Source organism: Haemaphysalis longicornis, unplaced genomic scaffold (assembly GCF_048455015.1).
Source record: "Haemaphysalis longicornis isolate Haplotype H1 unplaced genomic scaffold, Haemaphysalis longicornis Haplotype H1 scaffold_9, whole genome shotgun sequence".
Classification (NCBI taxonomy): Eukaryota; Metazoa; Arthropoda; class Arachnida; order Ixodida; family Ixodidae; genus Haemaphysalis; species Haemaphysalis longicornis.
The window spans coordinates 7,439,567-7,465,809 of NW_027526460.1; the positions used below are offsets into that span (position 1 = coordinate 7,439,567).

A 26,243-nucleotide genomic window follows, 5' to 3' on the forward strand; every position below is an offset into this window, starting at 1 on the left:
GGGGTAGGGAGGGGGTGGGGGGTGACTTGCAAGCTGTATGAAGCTAGTTCTCACTGGAACCAGCGACTTCAGACGGCACCACGAGCGATGGCTCCGGAGGGCTGTCCACTTTTGACTTGCTGTTACTTGAGCCAGCATTACCATGAGTTTCGCTTTCTTTATAAAGTACAGCTAATTTTCCCTGATAGAAGCACAAATTCCATGGGTTTTCCCTGAATTTTCCCAGACTGTTCAAAACCCCCGAAACTTCCTGGTTTTCCCTGTTTTCTAGGTTGGTAGACACCCTGATCATGATAGCAGTGATGCATTGCGAGGCTTGCACATGCACACCGGTACCTTTGCTCCGAGCCAGGAAAACCTTACATTCCACGCAGGAAAAAAAGTAGCTGCACACTGCTCGGTACTTATGTCGTTCTCCCGCCATTGATGAGATGACACCTGGCATTGCTATTTCTGCCATCGCCTCATCTTGTCTTCTAACTCAAATGCAGAGAGAAAGAAATAGCACGATGCAATTCTGAACAGGAACACAAAAAAATGGAGGCACGGGTAAGCTTCAGCAGCAGTAACACATCTACTACATCTGCAGCCGAGACTGGCTGAAGCTGGAGCTTTCACTTTTTAGAGTTTTTTTTTCAAAACGTTTAGTTGCCCTACTGAAAGGTTTGTTGGGCTGCAACATTGAAAAGCGAAGAAACAGCCGACAGTTCTGTTCAGCATATAACTACCTCTGTGGAACACCAGTATGGTGTAACATATTCCGCTACTGCCCATGCAAAGCCACACCACTCAGCATAGCCTAAATACAGCCCAATACTCATTTTGTGACATACGACTCGTGCACATGCATGCAGACAAATTGAGATGGCATCTTTATAACACTGTCAAAAGCTTATTTACACTTGAAGACGTTTCTGCTTAAAACCTGGTATACCTTCGTGAGCGCCATCCAGCAAGCACAAGACCGAGCCCCAGGGCACCCATGACACCCTTCCCAATAATGCCTTGCCAATTTGTGACACCAGCTTAACTCCCGATGTCCTTGCCTTGTCACGAAACGAGTCAAGCTGTGGTAACACCTCAAACCAAGCTGCCGCAGCTATCTGCCTAGTTGGTGCTCTCGGAGAACCGGACAGTGTGCGCACAGGCAAGGGGGCGTAGGGGTGTACATTCGAGCCCGTGATAAGCCCCTGCTGAGTGCACCGCAGGCGAGACGAAGGGCGGGTGCCACTCACGTGGTCGGCCTCCCAGATGAGGCGCTTGCGCTCCTCCACCTGCTGTCGCCGCTCGTGGTCCCGGTGGCGCGCCTCCTCGATGCGCCTGCGCCGCTCCTCCTCCACTTGCTTTTGGTAGTGCTGGGCCGCCTGGGCCTGCTGCTCCAGCTCCTGCAGCCGCCGTGCCCGCTGCTCCTCCTGGCGCTCCTTCACCAGCCGCAGCCGCTCCTCCCGCGACAAAGGGCTCGCCTGCTGCTGCTGGGGTGAGTCGCCCTCGCCCTCGACCTGCTGGCTGCGGTCTGCACACGCACGCACGCACACCCGCCGTGTACACCCTCCGCTCCACAGGCAGCCCGGGGCACTGCCTTCGGGCATCAGCATCCCGTCACCCCACATCCCAAGGTATTGTGCCGTGCTCGTTTTATTTTCGACCACTTCCTACAAGGTGGCTGCTGCTGGACCAGGCCATGAAGCCCTGTCACAAAATTGCTACAAATCAGCTGGCACGTGCCTCTGTTATGCGCCTGCTGCCGATTCTTTGAAAACGCACCGAACTGCTGCTCACTGTCAAACAGGAAAATCCAAGCGTCCCTCCATGCACCAGGCCCACACATACAGGTTGAAACACGCCAATGCATCCCTGACCAATGTCCACCCAAAAGCCTCCTGTGCACGTGCGAGCCTCTCAACAGCATGCGACTCGTTAGCCATCTGGCACGCTGAGTGTTATACACATGCTTGCCTTTACGTAAAATCCACTGTGGCTTGTACATTGTGTAGCAATCTGCACATGCATGGGCTGCCGGTCCGCTGCAGGCGCCTCCAACAAAATATACAAAAGGGTTCCCCTCAGCTTTGGGGAGTGGCTATGCTGTCTAGCGCTGCACATTTTTATTTTTTCTCTTTCAACAGCTCATGGTGGGTTTGTATACGTGCACACAAAAAAGGCTTCCTAAGGAAAGGGGAAAGCTGTTTGAGGCTGACCACGCTGCAAGCACATGGCTGCCAGTAAGCAGTAACAAAAGTGAAAAAAAAAAAAAAAAAGTACAGAAAAAAAAGAGGGAAGACCACACTAATGCACAAGACTTGAAGGTAGCGAAGCTGTACGCAACCTTCACGACCACCACGAAGGTTTAAGTCCATGACTGCTACCAATTTGGTTCTTTGCTGCCGTAACGACTTTTACTTCATCATTGTTGATATAAGTGTGAGCTTTGTTAATTTTTTTTCAGGTGCTAATATTGGACATCACCTCAGAGGGGCGTACACTATGACGTGTCTTTCTTGTTCCGAGAAAGTGCTGGCACGATTACAAAAAACGCTGGGGCTTTTTTTTTTTTTTTTTTTTTTTTTTTTTTTCTGTCAATCTTAGCTGATCTCCCTTAAGTACCTGGGTAAAGCTTGGCTTGACAAAAGTGCGCCGGGGATGCTGAGCAGTCGTTGCGAGGCCCGCACACACGAGCACTCGGCATTTTCTTGGTTTTTTTAACTGCCAAGTGGTCGCTACAATCTTCTCCCTAAGTGGGTATGCTTGGCTTAAACGTGCGCAGGGATGATGGATGGGCGTCATGAGGTACGCGCACACGAGCACTAGGCATTTTATTGGTTTTGTTAACTTCCGGGCGGTCACTGCAAGGCCGGCGCTCACGTGCGCACGCTTGGTAATTATTCCCTGACAATAATGCATTTGACTAGTTGAAAGCCCCCCGAGACAGCCTTTCATGGTGGATACAGCAAAATGCACTCCTCCATCATGCCTCAGCACCCAAACCTGTCATTGGTGACTTTTTCCATGCAGAGCCCATGTACACTACATCAGCCCCTCTTTGTTCCAGCCTCCCAACACACGCACGCATGCACGCACACGCACACTCAATCTCTCTCTCTGCCTCCCTCCCTCTCTGTAACAAAAGTTCCCCTTTTAACTGAAGGAAAGTGCAGACCCAACACGTGGTGGATTCAGGATGCATCAAAGGTTAGATCCACATGTGCTTTGAACAATACTAGGACCCAGCATTTCACACCAATGCCCATCTCGCAATGAGCAAATGAGGCCCAGTCTCAGGCCTGGCAAAGCACCATAGACATGCACGCTAACTGTTCTCGTCAGCCCAACCTATCACTACAAAAGTAAGCAAAGGTCCGTCATGTGCAGCGCTGCAGCAAAGGTCAACCATGAAGAACTATTCTTGAGCTGTTCAAGCTCACTGTAGCATGTGTGCTCTTTATGGCTGCCCACTAATATGCCGTTGATGTTTCCAGACTGATTTGTGGCCTACAGCCACCATATGGCACGTTCCTGGTATCAGCTTAGGGAAATCTTGAAACACATCCTTTAGGGTGGCAACAACAGCTGTAGGCAGATATGCTCTACACTCAAATGACGTGCAAGAGTAATAATGTGCTAGATATACAGCCTTTGGAGTGGGCTAAGGAAAGTTATTTTTCAGCAGAAAAACTTCCGCAAAATAAGCACCAACTTTGCCCCCACCCCCTTTCCCCACCCTTACAAAAATACAAGCCAGCTGTTCAAAGCCTGACAATGCCAACTTATTTATGGTACACATCAACCAACAGCTACAGAGAAAGGTAGTTTTATTGAAATGTGCAACGAGAACACTCCTCCGTCAAGCAGCCAAGACAAACGTTTTATTTTTCACCCCCGTACAATTTCTCTAAAACTGATCCTTCCCTTTGTTGTATTTGTGAAGTTACATGACAGGTAGGGGCTAAAAGTTGCAGAACAATGATTAACATGCACGTAACCACGTGCCCAGAAGCAAGGGAGCCAACATTAACGTCACAGGTTTTTAAATTTGAGGGAAAAATAGGTACCAAGAAGGAAGTGTCAAAAAAAAGGGCTTAAGTCACTCTGCTATACACCAGGCCCCTCTAAAGTCGCCTTCACTGCCACTGCAGATTCCTGCACTGCCTGGATGACATTTCCCAGGTACCATATATGCAGTTTGATACCAAAGTAAAATGGCCCTAGGGCCATATATTAAATACCTCCATAAGACCCCGGGTGTATTTATGAGGTGCTATGCACCGAGCCCCTTTGTAGAGTTCGCTTCGCTACTACACACCAATGCATTGCTGGGAACATCTTTTCAGGGGCTACACAAGCAGTCTGATGTCAAAGTATAAAGACCTTTGCGCCTATTATTATTAGCATTTTCATGAGCAGTGCAATGACACACCAAGCATTAAAGATAGAAACGGTTCACTCGTTGAGCCCACGTAGAAATTCTTACACATTTGAGAACATGCCAGGGCGTTTAGTGATCTCCCACTTGAGTTAGTTAACTGTTAAAAGTTACAAATTCTGACCACTAAGCTGGGTATAGGCTACTAAAGAAGCAAAATCAGCATCAACCTGAATCCTGCCACATGGCCCCAAGAGAAGGATGTACAGCAGTTTTAAACTTTGCAAACAGAGAAATGCATACTGATCCGAGTTTTAGCCTGAAAGTGCTGCAATTCTAGTTTTGTCCCCATAGATGTGCACAGCCAAATGATTAGTAGCGAGCAATTAAAAAGCAGGTTAGTAGACAGCGCAACGTATGAAAAAGACCATTACTGAACATTCACAAGAACAGCAGCCGTAGGGTACAAGATTTGAAGAGGGGACCCCGAATGCCCCTTGCTTCGCGTTCATGCTACGCCAACACCACTTACCTATGAACTCAAATCTGTGGATTAAAGTGTGGCTGACAATTTGCATACGATCGATTACTATGCACCACTTACAGTGCAGTCCACTTTGATGCTAGCAAAAACAAGTACTCATATTCAGTACCTTACATGTAGTTGTCCCATCGGCGGAAAAAACCTGGCGCACTGATTTCATAAATTAATGCAAGGTCGTGTAATTCTACGTAGATAGTGAATGTCCAGTGCACGCTGAAGACAGACTACTTGCATCCAACCACAAGCAGTCGACACTGGAAGGGGCACGCCTTCCTTCTCTATATGTGCAAGTGCAATGTTTCTGGGCCGTTTACCTGGAGATAACCTACGATCGCCGCCATCCTCATTGGGTGTGTCTCCGCCAGCGTGAGCAAACCAGTAAGTGTCTGGGTGCAGAACAAAAAAGGAAGGAGGAGAGAGGAAAGAAAAACAAGCTGGCAAACATAGCGTGCTCCAACGGCAGCAAAGCACTGCGCGCTAGGCAAGTGCGTTGCCAAACGCAGGGCAAGCAGCAGCGTCAAAACTTGGAAGGAAAACAAAGAACAGCGTGGGCACAAGGACAAAAAATGGCAGATTGAAAAGAATTGGCTTTCATGGAGGCCAGTGCAATTCTGCGATAGCAGTGTGCTCAGCAGGAATCGTATACTGCAACTGACTATGGCACACACGTGGTCTGGCACTGCTAGCTTAAATGTAAGAGCAAAAACAAAAGTAATTCAGAATTTTAAGCACAATTTGCACAGTTTACAAACTTTAAACAGCTGCTTTTCCATTTATGAAGGTTAGTGTAGTCAAGTGCACAAAGAGAACGTACAGCATCAACAAATATTGTGCAGATTGTGATGGCACTGGTTTGTAAATGCTTTAGCTACACTTCAAATGCACCAGCCCATAACTGCAGCTCTACCAATATTCCAAAAACACTCGGAAGTGAGCCATCACCAAGTACAGCATCCCTATAAACAAAAAGCCTATCCTTGGTTGGTGCACTTAAAAACAGCACAGCAAAATGACCGATTAGACAATATTTAAGACACAAAACAAGCTATACAGACAAACAAATGAAAACAAAGTCTCCCGGTGCTAAGACACACACTTCAAAACGACAGCAACGGGAAGCAGCAGCTAGGGATGGAAGCTGCCACGTGCAGCGCTTCCACAATGCGCATTAACTGCAGCAGCACACTCGAACACAACACGAGCGGCCAACAACGCACGCCAGGCAGCCCAAGAGGCACTTGCAGTGTAGGATTGGCAGACCACAACAGCAGTGCAGACTTGATACATTGTGCGCGATCACGCAGGAATTTTAAAGAGGCACCTAGCAGGTCAAAGGCGATTATGGAACATTTCATTGCATCCCAGTTGCCGTGGCCACACTCATACACTAAGCTCGGAAATACGGAAGAGCTGCACAGCGTGAAATGCCAGTGGACACGAAAGCAAACGCTGTCAAAGCTGTGCATGCAAGACCAACGTGAACATGCGGGAATGCACCTAAACACGCTTCGACGTTGAGAGTCTTACAATATAAAACAGCACGGACTCGTGGTGCCGATGGCACTAACAGCGCCATGCTGTTACACGGACCCTTCCGAACAGCTGATGCTCCCCCATTACGTCCTCAGCTCAGAATTTTACTGTTCCCAAAGTAGTTGGCACTATTAACCCAAGGCAGAACATAGGTAAACTGAAACCAACGTGCTGCCTAGCACCCGTGCTGTAGAGAAAAATTAGAAACCCATCAGCTACCAGCCTTTTGAAATAATGTGTGCAAACCAACCGCCATAGTTACTTTTCCTTTTTCTTTCCCCTCCCCGCTGACTGTTTTATTCAGTTCACAAAGACTGCACTGCCTGAGTTTCCTTCTGTACATCGCCAAGATCCACGGTGCCCCAGCATGCTTGCTAAGGTCTTGCGGAAATGCTGTAACGTTCGCAAACAAATTAAGGGGGGCATAAAAAAATAAAATCCATGCACATCACAAAGAATCAGGCAACGGAATTATGCAATTCTCTAAGCAATACGCACAGTACATGCATAAAAAAAGCACGAGTACATGTTGACACCTTCGAACGAAAATTGGAGTACTAATTTAATGATACTCACATTCTTCTCAGCGGCATACTCAGTGCTAATGTGACAGATTTTGATTAAATGCCTCGCTTAACTTAGACAACCCTACAGGCTACCCTGTGAGCACTGCAGTTACTAAAATAGCCAGCCACACCTACCAAGTCGTGGGTTCAATTTCTAAAGCCTTGCTGGATGTGCTTCTGACATAAGCAAAGTAAAAAGCTTTCAGTGATTGTTAAAGGAATCCCCTAGGTGGCCACAGCACCACTATGGGCCTTGGACCATTAAAACCACAAATTTGAACCTTCCTCTGACAAAAAACGAAATGAGAGCACGAATACTGTGGCCCTAAAGCAAAGTCACACAAGGACTTTTCACACATCCCACTCATAAGAATGGTGAACTTTCATGACATTGCAGTAAAGTTACTGTGCTCACACCCTACTGAAGCCAAGGCATGTTGTAATTAACAGCCTGATTGATGAACAGTTTCAGCTCCCACGCCTATGGCGCGCCTCATAGCCCAAGTGTAGTATCGGCATGTCAAACCCCACAACCAATCAAAAATCTATTCTCGAACAAGAAATTCCAGCAACGTACAGAACATGAAAAGCCTATAACAGAAACGCTCACACCCCGCTTCAATGCAAGGGCATCGAACAAGCCCACAAGTTCTGGTTTCTCAATGTGGGCTGGCTAACGTGAGGTGCCCACACTGTGCGCATTTATTTTCCTCACACCATCTGCTCCCAAGTCTAGCTATGGTTCACACAAGTGCAAAGGAACAGCCTGGTGTACTTGCATGCAGACTTGCAAGGCTCGCTCGCTTTTACCAAGAACTTCATTTAACAGCTGCAGAATCCCTCTTCAGTAGTTTTAGCTTTCACTCAGCAGGCATCACCAAGAGAAGGTGCTAGCTACTAGCAAGTATAACAGCACCTGCTTTCTGGGAACAGCAAGAAACTTCCACACGTCAGTCAAACGAAAGTTCAAGCAGAAGGAGCCTGGGCTCTCCAGAGAGCACAGGCGCTTCGTAAGAGGCTCTTGCGCAGCTAGGAAAAGTTTGTTGCGCCGGTCGGCTAGTTTAAAGGGCGAGTGGAGCTCCAACATTGCCTCAATTCTTCCCCATGTCCGGTACACAAGCTTTTCCTCTGGCCCCAATAGAAACCCGACCATCTGTCCCACTCATCTGTCACATAGGCACTGACCCCCTTCGTGCTTGCTCACAACAGTTCGTGCTGTAGCCAACCAGGAGCCAGCCAGCATGCCGAGTGCGGGGCGGAGGCGTCGATGGGGGGCAACCAGGGGGGGCGTCGCACGCACCGACATACCTAGAGGGGAGCAGGGGGACTCTTTCTGCGCACCTGCCGCACCATCGAGCTCCTGCTCCGGACTTGCTAGTTCGTCTACCTGCTGGGCCCAGAGACCCCGCCTCTGCCGCTCCGCCGGAGGGTCCGCGGCGTACGCAAACCAGTACATGTCGGCTGGACACAACACAGGGACCACCCTCCTTCACCACAGAGAGGGGATGCACACCGACAAAGAGGGAGGGACGCTACGCAAGGGAGCCCTTATCCTAGCTGGGCGAGAGCACAGACACGTGCTCTAAAAAAAAACTCATTTTAAGAGGGGTTCCTTGCCTTCCTCAAGCTCTTCTTTTGTGGAAGATGCTGCTATCAAGAGGAAAATAAGAAAAAGCACATAGCTGCAGGGCTAACACAGAAGAAACACAAGAGAGAACAGAAACACACAATCTGTGAAACACAAGCACGTCAGAGAACAGCTATTGCGAGATGAAAGTGTGCAAGCCGCAACTGCTCCAATTACATGAAAGCAAGCTATGCAACGATGGGAGCTGCCACAGCCTGCAATCGCTTTGATTCATGATGTGCATCAATTGCTCCTCTCTCTTGCATATAGGACTAGGTCTAACCAGAAAATTTGAGCAGATACCAGTAGCAAGTGTGTGCTGACAGGCGTGACTATCACTTTTACGCACGTTGCACTTGAGCTACTTTCTCTAGCTTTCTCAACACCCTAGCGCCTGTCCCGTCCTCTTCCTTGTGTTCCTCCATTTGTAGCGCTAAAACCATTTCGCAAAGTTCGCACCAACTCGCCCAGCAGCAAGTCCTTCTCAAGTACCATAGCGCTTGCATCTGTGATGCCAGAGGTGATGAATCAAAGCTCTTTATTAAAAAAATACTTTTCTTTTCTTTTACTCTTTTCTTTACCCGAAATACATTGCCGTGGCTGTGTGCTATATATATTATGCACACACACACACACATTCCTTCACCCTGATTTGTTGGAGTGGCACTGGCTACCACCACTCCCAACCGTAGGAAACAATTAATTTCCCATAAATACCCGAGAGAGTGGAGGGGAGCTCAGCCTCTCCAGTAGTGTAGTAAGTATGGGATCGGACAAGCATTCCGAAGGTCGTGGGTTGAGGCTGCACCTGGAGAGCACATTCTTTTTCACTTTCTTCCTCTCATTTAAAAAAATAGGTGTACTTCAAACTGAAAAACGAATTAATTCCTTTCCCTTTCCCTTCCTTGGCATTCTTGCCTGGTGGCCTTCCTTTCTCTCCGATTCTGATCCGCTATTTATACATATATATACTGATCATTACAGTTGTGACTGGTGAGCCCTCGACGAGATGCAAACGGATACTTGACAGAAGCAAGCACCGACTTGGCCACTTCTTACCTTGTTTTGGTGACTTTTGTGCCATGGGTGTGTTACATGCTGACTTTTTCGTTATGTGATTTGAATCTGGAAGCAGAACAGACATAAAATAATCAGCATGCTTCCCCCGTTACTTGATTGCACAAGACAGCAGTGCACATCTGTCAAGCAACACTTCAGCACCCAAGGCACCTTGCTTCCAAACAACCCGCAACAATTGGCAATTGAATTCTGCTGGGCTGCACTGGACGGAATTGCCGCCTCCTGTAATGTGAAAAATAGATCCGTGTGTGGTTGAGGACCACCACTACTAGCAACAGGACAAGTACTCGCTACGCACAAATGAGGTGGGGAAGAAAGTCAGCAAGGGAGGCGTGTTAACAAGCAGTCTACATCATAAACCTAAACAAACTGCAAGTCTAAGTCACAACCATCTTCACACAGCCTTCCTGTTCAACAAGCTTTGTTAGAAAAAAGAGAAGACCTCTTCAATCTGGCTTTGCTGCCCCATGTGAATGACCCGTTCAGGGCAATACAACATATTACAGGGGCCGCACAAAGATGAGCAAGGGCTAATGAGAGCAGTCAGTTTCCACCCCCACATTCCTTTCAAAGCTGGAAGCATCACTGGGCTTCTTGTCCCAAGATTTGTGGCCTGCATCTTGCACAAGGTGCGAGATGGTGATCCCTGACCACACTCCTCCTGCCTTTTAGTGAGGAGAAAAATAGTGCTTCTTTCGCACAAAGCATAGGCATGTGCAGGGTTCTCGATTAGAGGGGGGGGGGGGGGGGGGGGGGGGGCGGCAAAGTCTTACTGCAGTGACCCCTCCCGGCAACTCCCAACCTCTTCCCCCTGACGGCCTCACCATTAGAACCCAGTTCAAAGGTGAGGAATGGTTATAAAATTTTCATTTCAATAAGATGGAATCGCAACACATGCAAGATATTTCTGAGAAGAAGCTTTTGCTTTCATGTGTAACATCGGAAAGGGGAGCAAGGCCCAGCGCGGATGTGGCATCAATTTCACGACACGCATCCGAAAGAACTTTCATTTTCCCTAAAGCACAGAAAGATACGATACGACACATCTGTCTTTTGTAAAGTTAATATTGTTTATTATGAAACTCTCTCTACGTGGCCATTTTGCTTGGTGCTGGACACATTATTTATGAGGAAAAGTAAAAAGAGGACAAGCCCCGCAATAGATGCAAACATGAAAATTAAGTGGTAACATGTTTCTCACAACGGTGAAAGCAAACAGCATTTTGAAGGTAACATGAGGGTTCTTCGGCTGCCATTATCGTGAAAACACACGTGTGGCCATAACCCTACGGGGCAGGTTCGATTGAGTAAAGGTATGGGGAAAATTTGGCTAACCCCCCCCCCCCCCTTCTGAGATGATTAGGAGGGGGGGGGGCAGTCGCCCCCCTGCCCCCTTGTGTGCACACCGCACACCTATGGCACCAAAACACCCCTCTAGAGCTAACTTTAAATTAATACTTCCAGCAAGTGTCAGCCATATTCCTCAGGAGGATGTGAAGTCTTTGTCCAATATCTTTTTCACCTTCGCGTCTTTTTTTATATATATTTCAAGACTTGAAACATAGTCGGACATTGGGGACAGGAGGTTAGGTGGGGTGTGCCTCCCCCCTCCCCCCTTCCCCATTCTCAGCACGCAGTTGTGCCATATCGTGCACGAAGCTCCATGTCCCCTTCTGGTTGAGAGAGCGCCTGTCTGCGTTTGCGGAGACGCACAAGGCACTGCGCTGTAGTTAACCGGGTCATTTCATTTCTACTAACCTAACCGAACAGGTCGTGACCCCCACGGGCACTAGCTAAAGCTGACTTCTGAAAATGGCGTCGAGGCGCCACAAGGGTGACAAAACAACAGCCCCCGCTTTCCCGCCTACGTTGGTCGTTCGACGACCTCCCCCCTCCAATAAAAGAAAAAGGTTGACAGGAAACGAAGAGCGGGCGCAGCAGGAGCACATGCCCAGCGCCATGGCGGCGCGCGAAAAATAACGCCCAAGACGGCACGACGTTGGGGGAAGAAGCAAGGCTCGGCCCGCGGAGGTCATCCTTCTTCCTCACATCTCGCGCGACGTCGTCACTGCAAGCTCCTTTCGCGCATTCCCCGTGCGTTCCCGGAGCCCAGGCTCCCGGTTTTGGAAACTTCCCCGCCGTGCTCCGTTTAGAAGGCGGCACGAGAAGGCCTCTTATCGAAGACACCGGATACGCAGTGCGCCCACGGTGTCGTCAGCTGTTCCCGGAGGAGTCGTCCAGGCCCGTGACAAGCGGCAGTGACAGTCTCGCAACGAAGAGCGCACGCCAGACCACTACTGATAAATAAGAACCCCACAGCGCAGCTCCCAAGAGCAAACGATAACGTCCCCGGACAAAGCGGCTCAGCTTGGGCGCTAGTAGTAGTCAAAAACACGATTTCGTCCGCTCCAGACCGACAGTGCACGGACAACAAACGGAAACGATCCGGATTAACGTCGCGCCTCACTAGGTGCATGCGAGGCCACCTTAACCGGCCACAGCGAAGGGGGGCAGCGCTTTCGCCGCGCAACTATAGTTCGTCTCACAAGCTAGCTGCAGCACTGTGGAGGCTACATTGTTGTCCCCCTCAGGGCGCCCAACTCACCGCGAAGGAAGCGACAAAAGGCGCCGGGGCCGTGCGGTGCCACTTGCCGAGAGGGGAGAAGGGAGTGTCCTTTCAGGACCCCCTTCACGGCGGATTAGGCGCCCTCAGTGGGCGCACTATTGATAACAATGTAGCCTCCACAGTGCTGCAGCTAGCTTGTGAGATGAACTATAGAGCTCCTCCCTGCGGGAGCTATATACAGGAGCTCTACGCGCAACGTTTCGCCCCGCACGTTCCAGCCACAAGCGAACAAGGTCTGTGCGGCACCACGCCGTCGACTCCGGGAAGTCGAGCAGTGTAATTTCACACAAGTGACCGCACTCATTTTCCGCGGAGAAAAGCCACCGAAAAGCGCGTCCTCTCTCTTCCACGACCCTGGCGTTATAACAAAATCAACGTATCCAACGAAATCCCGCGCCAATGTAATTCAGCGTACATGTTGCGCACTTTCGTTTTATAATAGTTTTCCTTAGAGCCACCACCGAGAAAAACACAAACGGGGGCCCGTCACGTGCCGCCTGCCTGGCATGTGGCTCGTACGCTGCCAAGACACCCACTTGCCCAAGGAGCACGTGAAGCCTACAGAGACGCCTGCCAACCGACACGAGCAAGAAAAGAAGCTGGAGCGTTTTGCAACTGTATGCTCCACGGCGGCTAAACACGTACCAGCGCTGCCCACGCTACGACTCCTAACCAACCAGCCAACACGCCCACGCCGCGCTTGACGACGTCGGTTTCTGGTTCGCAAAAGACCGCCCTCGGTACGCAGGCCATAATAGTAGTACACTCAAACCCCGTTATAACATAACGGGATATAACAAAATAACGGATACGAAATAAATGAAATTCCCCGAACCCGACCATTACTCTTTCTTTGCGGCTGCTTTAAAACTCCCGCGTGTACCTCACCGCCATGGGCAGCCACGCCCATCACGGCCGATCGAGTCATCGACCTCGCTCAACGCCGATGCTGACGCGGTCTCTACGAAGGAGCCGACCGACGATGCCTCAGATGTCACGGGCCAAACCGACGCAACCGACGACGAAGACCCCGTGGTGTCCCATGCACATACGTTCGACGTGCCGACGTCGTCGTAGGCACTCGATGCGGTTGACCTGCTACGTCGTTTCTTCGGCGCCCGTGGTGAAGGCGAAAACGGCATCAACAACGTGGCTGGTGGCCACCGCTGACAAGTATTTCGCTTTCGGTGTCCGAAACAGAGGAGCATCACGGACTTCATTCCACCTATGTCTGGCGGACAATAAAATATGCCGTGTGCGCATTGAGCAAGCAAAATGTGTTTCTACTCTATTTCCGTCGCATGCGTTGTCGCGTAGCGGTAGAGTGGACCGCGAGGAAGTTTCCTTTTTTTGCATATTTATAGTTGTGCACCCAGAGGAGCGTACATTGCCGCAAACTGTTGTAATGGATGTAACGAAATAATGACGGTCCCCCTTTAACTTCGTTATTACAAGGTTTGAGTGCAGTGTAACTGCACGCGCCTACATCAAGGTTAGGGTTCGGTGCAAACCTAGAGAGGGGTGGATGGCGACGGTTGAGTGATGCCACGCGTTTCGTGACTAAAAAGAAAGCATCAGCGGGCTTGGGTAACAAGCAGTGAACATTGACAGATGAACATGGTAATCCTTCTGGAGAACCATTTTATAGCGAAAGCTCCCTCCTGGCACAAGTCCAGAAAACGCCTGGTACCGTCAGTCTGACCTCCAAGGTCAAGCCAGCGCCTCGTGCGGTTGCGCAGTGAAAGCGCCCAATCGCTCGTGCATTCCGAGTGCGTGCAATCCGAAAATGAGGCGCTGGCTGCACCCAAGTTCACTGCGCTGCTGTCCGCGCTATTGCTGCTGCTGCTTCGCCTAGTTTTGCGCAGAGGCTCCACGCTTTCCTTCTCTAGCTTACCTGTCTCTTTTATCACCCCCTTTCTCCTCTCTAATCTTTCATCCCTCCTCCCCTCCCCTCCCCTCCCCGCACGGGTTGTATGCAGGTGAGGAGCCCCAGATGGGCTCAATACTATCCCCAGTGCACTTCCTTTCCTTTTCACCCGAACCACCATCTCTCTCGCGCGCACGCGCGCCCACAGCTGTGCCGAGCAGCGCCTCTGGAGGGTGTTGCTCTGGCCAGGTGGTGTTGATCTGGCACGCGGCGCGCGTTCACTGCGCTCTCTCCCCGCGACAAACCGAGGCAAAACTTTCCAGTAACCGAATTACCGGACGACTAACCCCGCTGGAAGAAATGCGAAGTTGCCACTTTTCTTCAAATTACAGGGCTGCACATCTCGAACGCTGGCGAACAGGCAGACGTGGAAACACGGCGGCTGCCAACGGAATGCAGAGCTTTTCTTGGGTGCTGACACTGAAGTGAAAGCTCCTGTTTTTGCTTGCACTGCGTAGACTAGCTCAAATAAACACTTTTCATCGCTTATCTGCGCGGTGTTTATTCCTTATTCGCACTAGCATGACAGACGCAGAAGGAGGAGCACATATCAAAGTTCAGTCATCCACAGTCCCGAGCGAAAAGCTGCAAGAGCGCCACGTGCTGCATTTTTACACCCGGAGGGCCGAAATATCCCACGCTCGATCCCCGCAGAGCGGCTGCAAACAAGGGCCCCTAATTAGCGCAACGCGAACGTCTACACGGCGAGCAGCTTTCGGCGTAATGGGAACTTGGGCGACATGCAGCACCGCCAATCTGGCTGAGTCTCTTCTCCCCTCGGGCGCCGACCACGCTCTGAGAGCCAGCCAAGGTCGCCCGCCAGTTTCACCCAACCACCGGCAGGCGACGGCACGCGACCGCACACCGGGCCATCATTCACGCCGACACACAACCGGGCTCGTCACCCGCACCTACGCACGCAAACGGGTGGTCCGCTGGCAGCTACGGAACGCCTTCGCCAGCGCTTCTTCTCTAGCGACGGACATAGCACTGGCAGCGAGATGACTGGCGTTTCACCGCCGAAGTTACGAGGCGCGTCGTAGTGGAGGGCTCCGGGTTTACTTTGACCACCTGGGGATCTTTAACGTGCGACAAAATCTCGAACACACGGGCGCTTTCACTTTTCGCCTCCATCAGAAAAGCGGCCACCGCGGCCGGGGTCGGACCTTGAACCCTTCTGTCCTTGGGTTCGGCGGCACGACGCCTCAGCTACTGACCCACCGCGCCCGGTGTCGCAATGAATGAGCGAAAAAAAAAAAAAAAAAAAAAAGGGGTGGAAGGAAAGTACGAGCTCGATCGGCAAATTTTTTTTTTTTTACAGCGGTGGCGTTGCGGCCACACCGTTGCGGCCGCCGTTCGCAGGCCGCGCTGAAGGAACGGAGCGACAAGCGAGGTTGCTTGAATATGCCACGTCGAAACTAAAGTGAGATAAAAAAAACTGGCTCCAATCCACGCTGTGAAGGTGGTTGGACTGCGAAGCTGTAAACGACACCCAAAATGATTACCCGTGCAACGTCACTTCATTCATACACGTGGCTCTACAAAGAGTGAAACCAGAGACGGCCGAATGCAGCAGCTACGGAGGAAAACGGAGAGGAGCGTGTGGCGAAGGGAGGGCGGCACGCGTGGCTATGGCGTCATCTCTTTCCCTGCCTCCTCCTCACTCTTGTTTCACGCATCGCCGCCAAAGAGCGCCCTCCCCAGACGCTGTTCCGTTCACCGCTAATCCAAACCACGTGAACGCCGTTATCATACATTATGCGGTTTACACTTCACGCGAGGGATTGAATGAGCGCAGGTGGCAGACCCGCCGCTGTGCTCGGTGAGTACACCGCCTGTCTACACGTTTTCTCGCGTGGGTGTAGCTTAGTCGGCAAGACGACGGGCTGTCGCGTGGTTACTCTATTTGGGTCCAAGTTCGATTTCTGGAGGTGCCGGTAATGTCTTATCTGTTCGTGGGAGTTCTCTGTTGACGACGACGGTCGCGACAAAATCCTTGACTAATAAAGGTATACTGCTTCGCAGTAAAAGAGAAGAAGAACACGGCAACGGTCGCGTTTTTCCTAAGAGAGCACCAGCGTGCTTCCCCGCTGGGCTCTGTAAACACTTTTCGGGTCACTTTCGGCAGGCGATAAGGCTGAGCGACCGCAACCAGGCGCGCCAATCGAGGATTCGGCTCGGCCGGCAGTTAAAGATTCCTCGGCAGTCGTGAGTCGTGACTGCACATCGAATCTGGGCTCCAAGGCACATACCGCAGCAGAGGGACCAATTTTGACCACCGGGGAATCTCTTATTTAACATGCACCGAAATCTCGTCCATGCGGTGTTTTACGCGTTCTCTTCCTCCTCTTTAGCCTCCACCAGAAAAACGGCCGCCGCGGCCGGGAAATCAAAGCCGCGGAATTGCGCTAAGTAGAGCAACGCCTCAGCCCATTATAGCCATGGCGGCTAGCAAAGACGAAACAGTGATGCGCACGCACAAGTGAGAAAAACCCACGCGCGCACATAATTAGGCCGACCGAACTTCACGAGATTAACGCGGAGTTGGGCCGTCCCTTTCCCGCCAGGAAGTCGGTCAACTTCCGACGGAAGCTAAGCACAATGCCGGCGGCATCCTCTCGCGTCCAGTGGAAACAGCGGTGTTGAATTGCGGGTTACAAAATTCCGATGTGCCCGAAATAACGTGCCACGAGCGCAGGTTCGGCAAAAGGGGTAACAAAGCGGGTTTCCTGGTGAAAGAAAATCAAACGGGGCAGCTGCACGTCCCACACGTAGCCTGGAAAATACAACCACCACAATGCCACGAGGCACAGTCACTTCAACACTGCACACGGTCGAAATCTTTTCCCGCTCCCATCCCGTTCTCGAAAAGCCGGCCAGCGTGTTCGTGGCCGAAGCGCGGAGCGAGAACGAACATTCGCGGCGGTGTGAACGGCCGCTGTCTAAAAAAACGACGTTGGAACATCGGGAGCAGCAGCAGCAGCAGCGGGATTAGGAAACAAGATAAGAAGAGCCGTAATGACGGGGAGCTGGGGTGGCCTGGCGCACGATAGGCGTGATATAGCGCAGCCTCGAACTGCACGCCGTACCTCACTACGATGCGCTGGATATAGCCTCCCGAGAACAAGCCTCGTTGGAAGAGTTCGCCAAACGACCCAAATTTATTGACACAGCAGCTGCACGTCCCGCGCGCAGGGCTGACGCCGCGACATCATCTGCCACGCGAGATATAATCTCCATTATTTACCCCTTGTACCCAGACTTCCGGGGTTTGGCCGTGAGATGTCTGCAGCGCCGACACGATGGAAAACCGATCGCGTCCTGTCACGCTATAGCTCACAAATGTAAGCATCGCTTGCTAGCAAAGCACCTTGGAATGGGCGGAAAGAGCGTAAGCGAGAGTGTTCCGCACACGGCAACCACCTTCCCTTTCTTTCTGTTCAAACCATGCAGCGATGCATAAAAATAGGTTCAGTCGTGAAGCCCAAAGTTACGAATTCTTTACAGTTCGCCTTCCCGGACATCCCCGAATATTTACGAATTTAAAGACGAAAAAAAAAATGTGTCAAGAAATTGAAGGCGTAGGAAAATTCCGATGAACCGGCCAACGCAACACCCCCGTTCGTGGCACAAGAACTGGTTCGCTGTTGGGGCCACAGGCGTCCTCTTCTGCATCTGCTGAAGCTTTCGCGATTGCACGATTACGCCGCTGTACAACCCTTCCCGCATTTTCCCTCGCTTTTCGGATGCACTTGGTATGTGCGCCAGCGGCGAGCCGCGGGGGACAGGTTCGGACGGAGAGTGTCGAGGAACGACCTGGCGCACACGCGAACACGCGCGAGGTTGCCCAGGCCCGGCCCTGTTGTGCAATGAAGGAGCGAGCACGATGCTGTTCGTTCACGGCTAACAGTGTGGTCGCTGTTCAGCAGCCGGAAGCTTCACGGCACGCGACAGGACAGTCCGCGCGAACTGGCTCCCGGAATGAGGCGAGCGTGGCATCCCTTCCGTCGGCGTAATGAGCGCGCCACCAGCTGCTTCAAAACACGCCCCGAGAAGGCACGCGCTGCACGGGGAACGGGTTCTGCCCCGCTTCTGACACGCACCGAGGGGGCCGCCTTATCTGTATCCAAACAGCCACCGTGGTTACGCCGAAACGGGGCCGGCCACGCCGCCTTCGGACTCTCGCGAGACCTGCCTCGGCCACAGCGAGGGTGTTTGGGGTTCTTTCGACGCAGTACAGGGCCCAGTATGCCGACCACGACGTGGTACATCTTGCAGATCCGATCATCCATTCATTTCAAAGAGACAGCGGATGCGTGACGACTGACGACAGTTGGTGCAATGAGCACGGTGCTAACCAAAGAACGTTATCAGGCACACGGACAGACAGGCCCGAATGACACGCACACAGACCTCCCTAGCCCCGATAAGCACGAAGAGACACACACGACTCGATCGGAGAACAGCGACACAACAAACAGCGGGGAAGAAGTGCCACTGGACGCGCGACCACAGCTTCATGACCACACGGCGTCAGCAGAGCACTCCATCTCAATGGGGCTATTTCTGTTCGTCCTGCGCCAGGACCCGATATAGGAGCCCCGCCCCGCCGATTTGCCGCGAAGAGAAATGAAATTTAAGAGGAATCGAGAGACAGGAACTGCAGCCACGTCGGGTTCCGCGCGCTAGTGGCGCTTCTCCCATGCCCCGCTATTCCGGGAGGAGGAGAAGCCACTTGCGCTCGTCCGAGGCAACGAAAATTGGTTCCGCACAGCCGTCAGCGCGAAGGCGAATAATAAGGAAGGGGGGCCAGTAAAACGCCGCAGCAAGTGATGGGAAAGAATGCACACCGTCTGGCGCACCTCTTTCTTCTCTGACTTTGCGCCTGCGCTGAGATTAAGGTCGCTGCCGGAAGCGGCGAAGCGTTGGCGCTGGGGGAAACTACTTTGGGCCCCAAGTCGACAACAGCCTTGAGCGACTCGTCCGAGGCGCCGCTAAAGATAGCGGGAATGCCGCGGCCGATGAGCTCCCCGGTCCCCGACCTGGGCTTGGGGGCAACTGTCGGGGAACTCGTGGCTGGTTGGGTAGGTTTCACACCCACAAATGCAGCAAGCAAAAGAAAAAAAATTGCGGCCATTTCTTCGGCGTCTACAGTAAAACCTTACATTCCTCGCCAATTTTCTACAACCATGCTGCTCACGGCGAAGGTTCGTGGAACTCCCGAGGCTATACACTGTCTTTGAAGCGCGAGGCGTTCGTGCGTTTGCGGGCTTACTTTAACTTGGGTTCGCACTAGCTTTAACTCGGAAACTAGGATTTGCCGCTGTGAGTACCGCCGGCCATGTCTGCGCTTGCACCGGCTAGTTTCCTTTCCGCCGGGTGCCGGGCACGTCGAAACGTCACGCAAATCTAATTGATTGATTGCAGGGTAAACTTTAACGCGCCGACGCAACACAGGCGATAAGGCGCGCCGCAGTGCAGGCACCGGACTAGTTTTGACCACCTGCAGGGGATCTTAAACGTGCGTCGAAACCTCGAACACACAGGCGTTTTTGCTTTTCGCCTCCATCAGAAAAGCGGCCGCCGCGGCCGGGAATCGAACACGCGTCCTCGTCCCGCAAGTCTAGTTTCGTCCGGCTCTCCGAGGCGACTCAAATGGTCATCCATCCTCGCTGAGTGGAATGCGCCACGGTATTTCTTTTCGACGAACGACAAACGAAACGAGCTTACGGTGGGCTCAACTCAGCACATCGCATGGCGCCGACGCGTACGTCTAGGGTTCTATCGACGAAGATACACGGCCTGCAAGGTGACTCAACACCCGCTGTGTGCAATTCTTCCTTCAAAGCTGCAAAATCTGCGCTATTCCTGGAAAAGTAAAGACGCAATTTTTTCCGGAATACGGAGCGGTCTATGACACGTGCTAGGTTCCTGTTAAAAAATAACTCCAAAGCGTGTGCGGCGTGCCTGTCATCTGAAGAGCTCCACAGTTCAACATACAGAACGTTCCATCTCCGTTTATTGGAAGCGCAGGAGGATCGAAGTTCGGAAACCGATGTGCCAGCTACTCTGACCTTTCAGCATACGCGCGCCAACTGTAACGCCCTGAGACGTAAAGACGCCACCGTAACTCTCCGAACACCCTCGGCGCCATGCTTGCAACAAAATGCTCAACCGTGGTCCCGCGCACAGCTCAACTACTCTCGAGTTCAAAGTGTGTCGAGTGCCTCGGGCTTTGACTGACAAGCGAGGGCGTCGGCGGCAGGTCCCCAGACGCGCCGAAGGCCTCTCCTCTGCGGCCCGAGCCACCGTTGGCGCCCGTGACGGGTTATTTGCCGCACCGTCCATCAGCTTTACGACGGAGGCTTCCCTCCCGACCCGTAGAGAAGATAGCGGCACTCCGGAGACTCGATTCGCGAAGGGTTTCAATGCCGCCGGCGTCGCTTTGATCCGGCCGACCGGCGGAGAGAAGGGCTCTCGCCGGCCCCGTCGGAAGTGTTTTATACCCGGTATAAAAAAAATCTTCCTCGCCAACCCACAGCAGCCACGACAAAGAAACGATAGGCAAGTCTCCGCACCAAACTCGCTGCCCCAAACAACGAGAAACAAGGTATACAGGAGAACCGGAATGCGCTACCAGTACTGGCAAACTGAAACGGGGTAGACGATTGTTAATGTTAAAACGCGATTCGCAGCGAACCTCACGGGGGCAGGTGAACGGTACGCGCCCCACCGTCGTCCACAAGCTGCACCGAAGCTACTCACTTTGGTGCGAATGGCCATCCGTAACCGCTGACGGCCGGTCTCCACACCGGCCCACCAAAGAGGTTGCGTACGGCGGACATGATGAGCAGCACTTGCGGAAAAAGAAGGAAGGCTGGTCAGGAGTGGTCATAGCACGCCCATCAGAGCACTCCGGATGCGCCCCCCGGTTGGAAGCTTGCCGCACTGCACGCACTCGCAGGGCGAGACCCGAGCCCGCAGCGCCGTTGAACCCTTCCTGCCCACTGTCGCAATCGGCGGGGAAGAAAAGGCGGCCGACTGCACGCTCTCGGCGATTTCCAGTCCGCAAGCAGGCTTCGCCGCCCGAGAACAGACGACACTCTTCCTGCACACTGCATGGACGAGCCCAGCAGCTGCGGCCCCGAGAGAGACGAGGGTGAGGGACCCTGCGCTGCTTCTCCTCCGTCGTTTCTTCACCTTTATTCACAGCTCTCACCAAGGCCGTCCCCAGCGCGCGGCGCCGAGTTGTTTCTCCGCGAGAGAATAACAGCTGCGCTGCCATAGTCGGAAATAATAACGACCTGACTCACGGCGAGCCTGCGCTCGCCCAGGAACACGGCTTGGCGGCGGCAGCAGTGTACACGGCCGACGAGCGCCCGTAAAGTACGAACACGAAGACGGGCTAAGCGCGGATTCAGGCATTGTGGCGCCCCTGCACGTGCACAGAACTTACTACGGTCTCATTGGGCACGCGCAGTCACGCCGGTCACCAACTTGTACGGCACACAATTTTCTAGCCAGCTTCTCTGCCGCCCGCCCACATTGGCTACACCAGAGTTACACGAAGCCGCCCGTGTTACCGGTGTTGCTTAACGTGCGAGCGTGTTCACATCACTTTAAACATTCATGAGTCCAGCGCGGGAACACCGACGAAAAACTTCACGTAAAGGCGGACCGGCCGACAAACCCGCACCGACCAGATGCGTCAAAGTAGGCGATCCACGCAAGAGAACCTTGAATTCGCTGCTGGCGCGCCACACAGACGTTTTTCCACTCACTTACAAAAACCCGCTCGCTTGACCATTCAAGTGGGACGATTCAACAACGCACAGTCTCGTCACACGTTTCTAAATGGACACAAAGAAGTTCCGCGTTCTCTCCTTGCTTAGATAATTTCCATTCAAAACGGTCTCGCTGACTGACTAAACGCTTAGAAGCGGGAACGGCGCCGGCGTTAATAAAGCAAGGCCCGTAGCGATTAAAGGCAAGGCCCTAGACAAGCGCAACGCGAGTCCAATGTCAGGCGCACATCCGGCGTCATCCAGTAATTAACACCAGCTGCGCCGTCGGCAGAGTTGTCGCTTCACTCTCGCTGTCACAAGAAGCTCCCAAACGGTATTGTTGCACAGAGCCAGCGAGACAGAGAAACTAAGAAAAAAAAAATGACAAGGTCGATTTCAGCCCAGTGAAAACGGTAGATTGTCGACTGCATGGGTGTGCTTTAATGCATATCCCATTGTCTTCTGGAAAGCAGTATGTGCATGGGCCACACAAGTAGGTGCTTCAACGTGAGGGTCCTTGAGCCCGCTGGCACACTGAAAAATGACCGACGCGCCACCTCGCCTGGTCACTGTCAAAAGTGCGAGTGCGAACCAATGTTTTCTGTGAGCTCTGTTCACCTACAGAGACCACACGTGAAATCCTAGAAGCATGGCATCAGAGAGGGCGAAAGATGCGTAAGCCCCCCGTCATTGGCACTTGGTAGCCCGTATTTTGCCCATGCCTGATGAGGGTCTATGTGAAGCAGCAATTATCTCTCTCCCGATCTTGATCTCACTTATGGCGATTCTTGCGTGTACTTGTGTAGCTGAAAACTGCCTTTTCAGAAAACTACAGCGCTTGTGGACGATCTGTGTTTGCCTAATAAAAAACCAGTTCAGAGTCCCCCGCCTGTAGCGTTAATTCCTCTCGTCCTTCGCCCAACTTTCCGCTTTGCTAGCAGTGCTCCCTGAACCCTGCTCACGTTCGCGGCCCTTTGCCGCACGACAAAGCGAAAAGCGGGGTTGACGAAACAGCGTCCAGGAAAAGAGACTGCTTAACAGCTCCGTGGCTGCGAGCACAGTCCTCGTCGTGCGAGACAGCGTGAGCGGATACGAGCAGCCCGCGCATGCAGATGCACAGCTGCACCCCGGGGGCGGACAGGTGCGTGATAACGACGGGGCTTAATACGAAGTCGCCGGAAGCACGCAACGGTGGCTGGCGTGAGCGGCCTTCCGCACGAACGAGCGCTCTGCTGGAGGGCTGTCTGCTGTCTTCAACCCCGTATCCACAGTCGACCAGGACTTACACCGGCCACGGGTTCCATCGACAAGGTGCCGCGGTAACGATGGCCGCGTTTCATCTTTGGCTAGTCCATATCGCAGTAAGTGAGGATCCACATCGGCGTCGGGACTCAACCCCTGCAATGATAGCGAGACGTCTACACAGCATTCGCGGATGTGAACAACACGTGTAGTATTCGTGAATATTGTCCACATTGGCGGCCTTGGCTTTGTGCCTTCCACGACCAACGGTCGGAGGAAGCCACGGTCCACACTTGTCAACCCGCGCACTACCGCAGTAGCAACCTGCACGCAGTCATCGGCTGGCCGCCGTTTGCACAGCAAAGCGATCGTCGTTTAATAGGTCGCGGCTAAAAGCCACTAAATAAGGTAGCTTATTTAGTGGCTCCAGTCGCGGCGTTCACGGAATCCGCTCCATCATCCCTTGCAGCGACCGACGTGGGGACACTCCATTAACAGTATAAAAAATTTCCACGCACACGTATCAGCAGAGCCCACCCCCCGTCACCTAGATAACCGATGCGCTCTGCTTATCAAGCAGTGTGCAAGGAGGAGGAAATGTGGTTTATTCAAACGCTCAACTTGGGCGGAGAGGTGCATGGCTCCTCCAGCGTCGGGTCCTTTGCATCAGGGGCGGTATTCTCGAGTTTTGTCCCTTTTGCGTCCCTTTCAAAAGTGTCCCTTTTGGCGAGTCCAGATTGGCTAAAAAAGCAAACAATCGGAAGTGACGTAACGCAAGCGCGGCAAACATACTGGGGCTCTTCGATTTACAGTCTCGGACTTACCGCGGACTCCCCGAGAAGCAGTCCGGCATTCGATTTTCCAGTGTATCCTTATGGCTTCGGGGAATCCTCGGACTACCCGCGGACTATCCGCGGTGAGTCCGAGACTGTAAATCGAAGAGCCCTACTGTCAACACCGACTGCTTAACCGAAAGTACGTCACGATGAAAGGGGCGCAAAAGGGACGCCTTCAAAAGGGACAGTTACGAGACTACCGGCCCCAGCTGTCATTGGTCTTCTGAGCCGCCCACACGTGGGTGTTGGGGATCTTTAGGGTGAGACCGTAACGTGGCACTGGCAGCCAGCCACACTCGTTGCATCGGGTACACTCGTTGAAGTGCACTGGGAGGCGCTCAAACGCTCGTTTCTCGCATTTGTAGCGAACAGTGGTTCAGACTGAAACTGCCCCAAATTCTCGCATTTAGAGGACGCCTTTACAGAGAGAATGAAAAGAGAATGAGCACCGCCGAATTACGGCTCACTGATTGATTATGAGGTTTAAGAGCCGACGCTACACACGCGGTGATGCACGCCGTAGTGGACGGATTAATTTTCACCACCTGGGGCGAGTTCCGGCTACCTTCACAAAACATGACCGCGATTGCGTCACATCAAATTGTCACAGCATACAATCCCACCGAACGAAACACGATAGCTGCACCAGTTGCGTTTATGAAGTCAGAGGGACGAAGGTGACTAGTTGCATAACAGCTGCAAATGCATATTACAGCAAAACGACCCCACGGCTCTTTCACATCAGCGCCAACGTAAACGAAATTCGAGTCACCGCCGGGCATGCAGGCAGACTCGGCAGAGACGCTGCAAACGCTCGGCGTGGACGGCGAACGCCTTCGCCGGCCTCGCCGGTTCCGGCCCACGAATTCCGATGACGACAGCGCGCGACTTGGCAGACGCTGCTGAGCGCCCACGACATGCACGGGGAAGCCTCATATACTCGCTTCCTCGATACCCACGCGAGCAGAAAAGCGTTTAACTGTGCGGCAACCGTTAACGCAGCCTGCAGCAAGGACACGACGAAATTGGCGAAGCGTCGTGGGCGTGTCCCTCGAGCACACGGAGCGACATGTCCCGTGCTCCGGATTAAAAATGACTCGGCGGACGGATGTGCACCGCAGCGTTTACAAAATGGGTAGCGGCCTTCTGAAGTGTATTTTTGGATTAACGAGCCATAAAGGAGTTCCGGCATGCCGTGACCGCCCGTGTTGCAGCCTGCGCAGGCGAAGTGGATACCATAGCGCCTTGATCACAACCATGCACCGTTTTCGGCAGCTACTGCTTGGCACAGTAGCTTGGCACACACTGATGTTGGCTGCACTTTACTCACGGGCCCCTGAATCGTTCAATCGCAGTTCCCGCAATACACAAAGTTCGGCGTGAAACCTCTTCCTTGCGCAGCTCGTACGCACACACCATCGCTTGCGAGCGCGTTTTCTGCTCACGCATCTTCGTCTCCGAGCGCGAAGCCAGGGAATCTAAAAGCGGCTACGCGCTCGACACCTTCCCAGCCCTCCTCCCCACGTGGTTGCGACTTCCTCGGTTCGAGCACACACGGGGTAGAGGACCCCCGTCGACGCGCTAGCGGCTGCCACGTCCCAGACGCCGAGAAACGGAGGGGGTGGCGGCCTGACAGGTCGCATTGAGACGCCGCCGAGGCAACGGCCCGTCGCGCCGGCGATACGCGACGACAGGGACCACGCTCGGAAACAAGGCGTCATTCACCGTTGCCGGCCGAGGTTACCAACCCCCGTGCAGGCCGGCAGCGAGCTCTCTGCCAAGTTCCCCGCACTGCACCCGGGTTCGAAGAAGCACAGAGCACGCGCTGCCGAACGGAAGACGCGGCGGACGTTACAGCGCGGTTCTGCGCATCTCTAAGCTCAGGCGCATGCTTGGCCTACTGTGTGACGCAGCATCGGCGGAGAAACGCGCGGAGAGTCACGCACTCGCTGTTGACAATACCTCGGTTACTCGGTTACGCTGTTGAGAGCAGCCTCGGTTGCCGAGGCTGCTCTCGGCCACCTTGGTCGGATTCGAGTTTCCCCGAAAATTTCCGCTGCGACGGAACATCCAAGACTGGCAGGCTGGACTTCTCACCGCCTCATACATAAGCACAAG

The 26,243-nt window shown here is 52.8% G+C and overlaps 1 protein-coding gene across 18 annotated transcripts in view; it reads right to left on the reverse strand.

Moving 5' to 3' along the window:
• The window catches only part of LOC144152645 (uncharacterized), a 93,359-nt gene that overhangs the window by 35,461 nt on the left and 31,655 nt on the right, over positions 1 to 26,243 (reverse strand). For 3 of the 18 annotated variants that reach the window (XM_077684000.1, XM_077683997.1, XM_077684003.1), the window contains exons 1-5: positions 21,029 to 21,321; positions 9,690 to 9,755; positions 8,312 to 8,464; positions 5,219 to 5,290; positions 1,236 to 1,513 (exon numbers count right to left, since the gene is read on the reverse strand). In XM_077684000.1, coding sequence (XP_077540126.1) covers positions 1,236 to 1,513; positions 5,219 to 5,290; positions 8,312 to 8,464; positions 9,690 to 9,755; positions 21,029 to 21,158 — 699 coding nt within the window. In that variant the 5' untranslated portion in view covers positions 21,159 to 21,321. Of the gene's footprint in view, positions 1 to 1,235; positions 1,514 to 5,218; positions 5,291 to 8,311; positions 8,465 to 9,689; positions 9,756 to 21,028; positions 21,326 to 26,243 lie in introns of those variants that run through there. The other 15 variants (XM_077683998.1, XM_077683996.1, XM_077684005.1 and 12 more) reach the window with 11 other exon arrangements.